The 9,303-nt window shown below is 47.8% G+C and overlaps 2 protein-coding genes across 2 annotated transcripts; one reads left to right on the top strand and one right to left on the bottom strand.

Moving 5' to 3' along the window:
* Positions 1-272: 272 nt before the first annotated feature.
* Positions 273-1,558, top strand: UCRPA7_8654 (putative major facilitator superfamily transporter protein; the record flags this gene model as incomplete). Its single annotated transcript, XM_007921165.1, has 6 exons — positions 273-383; positions 440-647; positions 713-919; positions 974-1,108; positions 1,157-1,366; positions 1,419-1,558. 6 exons carry the CDS (start codon positions 273-275, stop codon positions 1,556-1,558), a joined length of 1,011 nt encoding a protein of 336 aa, XP_007919356.1.
* Positions 1,559-2,183: 625 nt separating this feature from the next.
* On the bottom strand, positions 2,184-3,675 carry UCRPA7_8653 (putative major facilitator superfamily transporter protein; the record flags this gene model as incomplete). The annotated part of the gene is made up of 5 exons (XM_007921164.1): positions 2,184-2,205; positions 2,474-2,502; positions 2,554-2,911; positions 3,182-3,288; positions 3,499-3,675. 5 exons carry the CDS (start codon positions 3,673-3,675, stop codon positions 2,184-2,186), a joined length of 693 nt encoding a protein of 230 aa, XP_007919355.1.
* Positions 3,676-9,303: the final 5,628 nt, after the last annotated feature.

The following is a 9,303-nucleotide window of genomic DNA, read 5'->3' as shown; positions in this document are numbered from 1 at the left end:
TGGGCGAGCAATTCAATTGGCTGAGCACAGTCTTCTACCTCTCATATATGGTGTGCGAGTTCCCGGGCAACTGGTTGATGCAAAAGTGTCATACTGGCAAGTTTTTGTCAATCGTTATGGTCCTATGGGGGATCATTGTTCTCTGTATTGCATTCGCCAAGAATTTCGCTCACCTGATGGTCCTTCGCACTTTCCAAGGAGCTCTAGAGTGTACCATCTCACCAACATTCATGCTGATTACAGGAGCATGGTACACCTCGCAAGAACACACGATGCGATCTCTGGTTTGGGGCACATCAAATGCCGGGATGAATATTATCGCTGGTCTTAGCATGTATGGAATCGGACTCCATGCAGAGAAGAATCCTGATGGTCTGGCTGCAGTATGTGAATGTTACTTCTACTTTGTCTTGAAACACTGTTATTAACTTATTCATAGTGGAAAGGCATCTCTTTCTTCCTCGGAGCTTTGACAATCACCCTTGGAATCATGGTTTGGTTCGTTCTCGGAACGCCTCGTGAAGTTCGATGGCTTAGCCAAGACGAGAAACGAGCTGCTGTTGCGCGAGTCGTTGCCAACCAGACTGGATCGGATCGCGAAAAACGTTCTGACTTCAAGTGGGAACAGGTTTGGAGTACTTTCAAAGGTATAGCGTTTGCCATGGTCCTCATCCGCCGGCTATCGTCAACAACTGCTAACGAACTCCCACAGACCCTCAGACCTACTTCTTCTTCTTTGTGACCATCATCAATGCATTGCCAAATGGTGCGAATACGACGTTCTCGAAGCTTATATGGAAATCATTTGGCTTCACCCCACTAGAGACTCTCCTCAAAGGATCAACACCCTACTATGCTCTAAGCATTTGTTGGTTCTTAATCGTCGGATTTATCACACTCAAGAAGCCAAACTTTCGATGTACGCTATCCCAATGGATTCTAGAAGCTCCTGCTGATTGCTGATATTGCAAAGTTTTCATGATGATGGTCGCCCTCATCCCAGCATTCACTGGAATGATGGCACTCTCGCTTCTCCCCTCGAAGTCAAACATGTGGTTAAGATGGGGCATGTACATGATGCAGGTGTTCGGATCGCTGCCAGGATTGAGTAAGTGTCCCTTCTGGATACACAGAACACCTACTAATGCCGATTTAGTGATTTGGACTTTCCTGCCATCTAATGTGGCTGGAAGAACTAAGAAAACGGTCACTGCCACCGTTCTCTTCATTGCTTACTGTGTCGGCAATGCCGTCGGAGCTCAAATGTTTGTAGCTTCTGATGCCCCTCGGTACATTCGAGGTATCACAGCCTGTGGTGTTTTGTACTGTGTAGAGTTTATGTGCATGGCGTCTTGGCGATTTTACTGTAAGTCATACGTATCATGCAAAACGGAACCGAAGTGCTAATTGATCACAAGATATCTGGGAAAATAAGAGACGGCGCAAGATCATCCAGGATCAGGGCATCTCGGAAGAGGAGAGCGAGCACCTTGGAAGGGTTAACGCCGAGAGTGACATGACGGATCGTGAGAACATCCACTTCAAGTACAAATATTAGTAGACAGGCGGCTGGGAATGAGAAACAAGTGGCGATGATAATAGTGCACTGTGAACTTCGGTTCTTCTATGCTTGCCAGTTTCTGTATTATATTAGCCAGGCTATTTTTCCATAGCATGACAACTAAATTTGTGGGGACGTTGCTAACAGTCTACTGAATACTTGTGTATCTACTTCACGTAACAGTACTCTCGACGGCAATAATCCAGTCTCTAAATCCGCTTCGTGTTAAACCCGTGACCAAGTTTGTTACATTTGCAGACCTCCTACCAGCTATACCTGAACATTCTATCTTCCTTGTCTGTCAGATCTGTTTTCGGTGCTCCGTATTTGTCAAGAAGCACTTGATCCTGTGACCCCAAGTTGCTCGCAGTCCCGACGTCAAGATTGTCTCGTATCTTGTTATCGTGCATGCAGACAATCCTATACCCGATGACAACAACAAACAGGAGACACCAAGTGACAATAGCTGTAACGACGCCATTAAAATACCTTGGGGATACTGTCCAAAGTTGTGGAGAGCCGATGCATCCAGCACAATATCCAATGAAGAACATGGCGTTCACAATAGATCGTTTGGTGTTTCCTTTGACATTCGAAGCGGTCAGGGACAGCGGGATTGACATTATTGACGTGATACAAGACGCCTATAATGAATTTAGTGATGTTCTAACTAGGAGTATGTTGAGGGTTGTCAAGCTTACCAGCCATGAAGCCGCGATTATTCCCCATCCCGCAGTGAGAGATAGTTTGAAAAGAAGAATATTACCAATAAGTGGCGGAAATATCAGAGCCAAAACGACCAACGTTCGGTTGCGAGGGAAAAGCCAACAGCCCAGAACACCGATCCAGAGAAGAGCGATCTGTACAGCCCCACATGGCGCAGTATATAGGATCGTCTGGTACTTGTCATACCCAATCGACTTGATAACCAGGGATGCGAACTATGTTCTCTTATGAGCATAGCAGTATATTACAGGTGTGAAGGAACTCACTGTCAGAACAGGTGACTGCATTGTTACAAGGACACCAAACCAGAAAACAAACCATGACTTTGGATCGAAAAGCGCCTCCTTGAGCTGTCTAAGCGAGAAGGATGTCTTGTCACCACCTTCACGATCTTTCACCATGCGAAGTGACAGCACCTGCTTTTCTCTGGCCGTGAGGAACCAAGCATCCTTGGGGCCATTAGGCATGAGAATGTAGAAAATCACCCCTGCGGCTGAGGTCAGTGCACCGCAGATAAGGAAGAGTGTACGCCAAGGTTGAAGAGCCAGTGAAGTATTCTTAGCGATGCCGTACATCAGCAAGCAGCCGACGACTTGCGCTAGGCCATTCATGGTGATCCAAATACTTCGTGGATGTTAGCGCATGACGGACAGTTGATATAAGTTTTGCAAGCTACTTACCCCGTGCGAGTAGCATGCTCTTCCTTTCGATACCATATTGCTGTGATGCTAACAAAGGCAGGAGAAACTGCACCTTCTGCAAAGCCTAGTAGAAATCGAACAGCTGCAAATCCGGCAAAGTTCTGCGGTGCAGCAAGACACATGCATATAACTCCCCAAAAGGCACTTGTGTTACGTCAGTAGATAGAGCAAGTGGATGTCATTGTTCACTCACACTGTTACGCCGACGAACTTGGTGAGATGCAGCTTGCTCATCAAGTAGATGAAAGGATACTCGGCCACAAGCTGCCCGACGTAGAAGATCGAAGAGCACCAGGAGTACTGATGGCTAGTCATTCTTAGATCGGTGATTAAACCAAATACCTGTGTATTCCTTTCAGTGATTTGTTCGTCTTACAACTCATCGTAGCTGGCTTACGCTGGCATAGCTAAGACTTTGCTTGTCCAGGTATTGGAGGAAGAAAACGAAGCACATCTTACAAATGTTAATCTTTGAGATGTTTGAGTGAGAGGATATTGTTATTTACGTACCATGGGTAGCACTGTCATGTCAATCTTTCTCAATACCTGTTTCTCTTCCTCGGGCGTGTAGGAATCGGATGCCACTTCGACAACATCGCCAGGTTTCTCGTCATGGCCGTCTCGGCTGCCGTTGCCCTCTGGCGCCGCTTCCGGCCTTGGGGACTTGGTTTCGAGCTGCGCATTCATGTTTGAATAGGATAGATTCAGTTGTGTACGTTGGGAAAGAGGATCACATTCAGTCTCATGTCATGACAGACCCAGACCATAGAGTAGCTCACTACGAATAACAATATCGGCCGAGCAAGGTGACATGTCGCAGACGTGCCGATATCCAATATTTAAATCCATATTGAAGGGGAAAGCGGAGAATGTCATATCTCTCATCAAGCTGTCTGTGCTTGTCTCCTTGATAACATGTGGGGAAGTGGCAGATTGCCGATGTTGGGTGGCCAAATACCCGACAGTAACTATCGGTAACCTGGCAAAGACCCGCCGTTTGGGTGAGGTGCTTAACGCTACTGTTCCCGCGCTAATTGCTTGGGTGAGCACCCCATCTTGCGCTGTCGGCAAGCCTGTAAGACGCATGCAATCTGCCGTTCGTTGAATTTGTCGAATGGCTGGCCTTCCTCGACATTACGTGTGCTTCAACATGGTCACTACTTAGATGCAAAACAAATCCTATTTTCGCCTCTTTCCATTCTCAACGTTGTAATTCCCATTCACAATGGTAACGGCAAGGGAGATCAGGGTCAAACCCTGGCTGCGCTCAGCACCGAAGTCGTACGTGCTGTCCAACGCAACCGTCGTCGATGTGTCTACCGGCTCATTACTACAGAACGTAGATCTCAAGGTTGAGAATGGCAAAATCACTTCCATTCAGCCCTTCGATCCTACAGAATATTCATCGGTTTATGAGATTATCGAATGTCAAGGGCACTATCTATGTCCTGGTCTAATTGACTCACACGTGCACCTGGTGGCGGTCCCGGGATATGACAACCTATCGAAGGCATTTGGAAACCCGGCAGACGTTTCTCTTCTGCGTCAACCGTATGTCTGCGCTCAAATGCTCCATCGTGGCTTCACCACCGTCCGGGACTGCGGAGGGGCCCTCTTTGCGTTGAAAGAGGCGATCGAAGATGGCGTGTTTCCAGGCCCCAGACTTTTCATTGCAGGCCACGCGCTTTCTCAGGCGGGCGGGCACGCAGATTACAGAGGACCGCATGACCATAGTGCTTGTTGCGGAGGCTCGACAACAGGATTGGGAAGGCTGTGCAATGGCGTCGCAGAATGCATGGCTGCGGTGCGCGATGAAGTACGAATGGGAGCGGATTTCATCAAAATCATGGGATCAGGAGGTGTATCGAGTCCAACTGATCGTATTGATCAATTGCAATTCACAGGCGCGGAGATCAAGGCAATCGTGGCTTGCGCTGACAATGCTGGCGTGTACGTGACAGCACACGCATACACCCCTCGGGCTATCAGGCACTGCGTGGAACATGGTGCCCTCGGGATCGAGCACGGAAACTTCATTGATAGGCCAACTGCCGAGCTACTCGCCAATAAGGGTGTATTTTTGACGCCGACACTGGTGACTTATGCCGAAATGGCCAACGAGAAGTGGGCAGGTTACCTACCGCCTGAGAGCGCAGCCAAGAATGTAGAGGTCCTCAAAGCTGGATTACAAGCATTGCGCATTGCAAGTAAGGCTGGTGTCACACTATGTTACGGCTCCGACTTGCTAGGGCCGTTATCAGCTGCACAGACGTATGAATTCACATTACGAAGTCAGGTTCTCACCCCGTTGGCGGTACTCCAAAGCGCAACTATTAACCCGGCTCGAATGCTGAGGCGTGAGACAGAGCTAGGCCAGCTTAAAGAAGGGTTTGCGGCGGACATTCTTGTTTTGAAGAAGAATCCTCTGGAGGATGTGACTATCTTGGACAATCCCGAGGAGAATGTACTGATGATTATGAAGGAAGGTCGCATATACAAGAGCCGCTGGGCTAATGCGAGTGAAGATGCAACTATCCCAGTACGCGTGAAGGCTGTATTATAAGCCGTGGAAGGAGAAGCAGCGGCGAGTTCGTCTGTAGACCGTCACACTGTCAACTACATATCATAGGTCAAATAGCTTTTAGAGTGCTGTATAGCAGACAATGGAAACGAGCTACTACCGTAGCAGAATTACATCGGTATTCCCTGGTCGTATCTGACTGTTAACTCATTGATATGAGGCCAATGGTCCGATGGATCTTTCTAAACTCTCAATGATATGAGGTCCACTCACTGAATTGAATGGACAAGAAGTATGACGTGCATCTTGTGCTTCATCCGATATCACGTCGGTATTTAGTCCTGGCTCTGTCGGCTAGCTGACCATCAAAGGCGGCCGAGATTGGGTCGTTGTAAAATACTGTATCTATTGATAACATTGCCCCACATATGATAACACCTTGTATACCCTGGATATGCTTAAGTAGTCGCCATGATGCAGTGTATCACAGAAGATCAGCCTATCTGCCTCAAAGTCATCGTATGTACACGTGTGAACCATGTGGCGACTAAACGTTCTGATCTTGGTGACTCTGGTCCCCGCAGTCATCACTAGTCTCATCGTGAAGGTCTTGAATGGTTCCTACCAAGGTTATGACCTCCCTGAACATGGCCAGGATGTGTTCTTGGGTATGCCATATGCACAACTCCCAATTGGCAACCTTCGTTTCCGGGCACCGCAAAGCCTGAACAGTACTTGGACTGGCACCAAATCCGCAGTCCCCTTTTCAGAAGTCTGCATGCAATACATTGTACGTGAAATCCTTCAGCACAAGTGAAGCCTCATAGGCGTTGACCTGATCCCTCAGTATCCTCCTGCTTTTCCCATGTCTGAAGACTGCTTGACTTTAAATGTAGTGCGTCCGAAAGAGGCGTTGAAACAGAAGCTACCAGTTGCAGTATGGATACACGGGGATTACTCTCTGTCTTATCTGACTCCGTCCATACAATACCACCGAAGTACCTTTTGGCATATGACGATCCTCGCAGGGGCGGACTGTATAGTGGCAGCTCGGCCGGGACCAACTTGACAAACTTTGTCAGGCAGGCTTCAAAGGCCAAAAAACCTGTAATAGCCGTGTCTCTCAATTATCGACTGAGTGCCTTTGGGTTTCTGTGGGGTAATACGACCGAAATACTCGCCAACAGTAGTGCAAATAATGGTCTTCGAGATCAACGACTCGCGCTGCACTGGATCCAGGAGACCATCAGGTATTTTGGTGGTGATCCATCTCGAGTTATCATCTGGGGCGAAAGCTCGGGCGCCTTGTCGGTCGGCAAACATCTAATTGCATATGGTGGACGTAATGATGGTTTGTTCCGCGGTGCAATCATGGAAAGCGGCAGTTTGGTGGGAAAATAGCCTTACAACATCAAGGATCCCCTGGCCTATACTGCTGATCTCTACCGCAACCTCACCGAGACAACGGGCTGTTCACAAGCTGACAGCGCTGAACTTGAATGCCTACGCTCATTACCTCTCGATGTACTTTCAACTGCTTTGAATGTCAGCCATACGCCTGTTTTCAGTGGAACGGGACTTGGCCCCCGGCTGACTCGGGTCGATGGCAATTTCTTGCAGGATGGTCCTACTGACTCACTAGATAAAGCCCACTTTGTCAACGTGCCGATCTTATACACCACCAACACAGATGAGGCGACCATATTCGGCTTTGGTGGACAAGTCAACACGGATGAGGACTTTCGAGCCTTTGTGGCAACTGGTGGTCCAGATAACGCCACAATCGAAGTTATCGAAACACTTTATCTTGATATCAACGCTGTCGGCTTACCAGCAGGTTACCAACAGTCACCCAGCAGTGATGAAGTCTATGGCAAGCAGTGGAAGCGTGAGGTGGCATTTCATACCGACGTTGTCGAAACCGTATCGCGACGGAAGGTTCTCGATACATGGGCTACAACTAACGGCATCGCATACTCTACACGCATCAATCTGATGCCTCTTGATCAGGCTGCAGCAGTCGGCTCCCCTCATGCCGTTGAACTAGCATTCGTTTTCAATAACGTTGCTAGTTCTAGTTATAACGACGAGCTACGATCAGTATCAACCCTAATGAGTAGAGTTTGGGCATCTTTCATCTCAGACTTGAATCCGAATCATCATGGAGGCAGGTAGTCTCTACACATCTGGACGATTCTTTCGATTCTGTCGTTCTAATTAAAAACTACTTACTGTATGTGGAGTACCCAAGTGTCCGCGCTGGAATTTGACAAATCCGGATGGTGTCGGGACGAATTTCGTCTTCAATTCTAATGGAACAAATGGCCTCAACTCATTTCTCGAGCTCGATGATTATCGGCTTACGCAAACTAGATATCTAAAAAACTATCATGAAGAGTAAAATGTGCTATGAGGCGGTACGCATGTAGAGGGAGAGCTTGACCATCTTGTGGTAAACATGAGGTTGACCACTCTCAGCACATCTTTCATTCGTTTAACTATTCATTCTGCTATCACTCCACAAAGTTCAATACATCCATGCCAGTCAACCCCATGAGATAGACTTGATCATCATCAAAAGGCCCGGGAGCAGAGAACAAATAAGAATCGAAATTGCCCGCAGGGTCAGTGGTGTTGTCCGGTAATGGCATGAGCAAAGAATGTGGTGTGACCTGTTGAAGAGCCGTTGCTCCGTCCCAAGAAAGCGAGCCTGGGATTTGATGTCCCATGGCCCACAAACTAGTATGCTGAGTTTGTAATGTGGAGGACTGTTCGGTTGAAGATTGACCTGATGGTGAGTCATTTCCGCTGTGGAGAGAATGTGACCTAGACAACCACACCAGCCAAGCGTCATAATCAGAAGATTGTCCTGTTTGAGACGTTTGAGCTGCCGTTGTTGGAGACTGAACATCTTGCAGCTTTTCCACGGCCTCATTCGCAATAGATTGTAGAGCTCCCACAAACGAAACACCCATCTTTGCAGTCATGTTCCCCTCAGCCATTCTATGCAGGCAGTCAAGCCCTAATTGAACCCTAGCCTCATACCCAGAATCCCTCTCCAGAATGCCAGCTAGGAGGATAATAATCGTGGCGGTGCTACACCCCTGAAAGTCGGTGAATGAAAATCTAGTAAGGTTTCCTGTTCCTTTGATTTCTTCAAACATGGACAGCATTTTCTTCGCTGTTTTGATGCAGGACTTGGCCCTATCGCTTACATTACGTCCAATCTGCGGTGGTTGCGGTTCTTTATCGAGTTTATACCGTAGGCGCGCTCGAACGACAGTAACAACTGAAACTTTGCCCATTGCGATCCATGCGTAGTAATAGTTCAGGTACAGGTGGAAAACGGCTCGGTATGATGAGTCTCTGGGGTCAAGATGTTCCAATTTGAATGTAGTAGGAAGCGAGCTCTTCCACTCTTTCAACTCAGCCTCACATGTGTCCAGTGGGATCATGCCATCACTAAATCATTGTCGTTAATGTCTCATATAGATCGATAAGAGTAAGAACACAAGGTCTCCCTTACCCAGATTCCCCCAGTTTGTCCAAGATTAATGCCAGCTTAGCATCTGCTATCTGATGTTCGATGTTGTCAAATCTCTGTACGCTGTCTAAAGGCGGATAGGGTTTTGGAAGAGCAACGGTTATGATGTCCGCGTTAATGGAGCGAGGCCGATTCAGCTTCACTGTGACAGATCTGCTGGAGGTTAGTGGGACAAGTACTAGGTGCTCAATATAGTGGCATACCGTTCGAGGGAGTAGAGTGCCCACCAGACTCTACGTCGGATCTCCTT

This window comes from Phaeoacremonium minimum, assembly GCF_000392275.1.
Source record: "Phaeoacremonium minimum UCRPA7 unplaced genomic scaffold PA7_03_scaffold_601, whole genome shotgun sequence".
In the NCBI taxonomy this organism is placed as follows: Eukaryota; Fungi; Ascomycota; class Sordariomycetes; order Togniniales; family Togniniaceae; genus Phaeoacremonium; species Phaeoacremonium minimum.
This window is presented reverse-complemented; position numbering and strand designations above follow the sequence as displayed.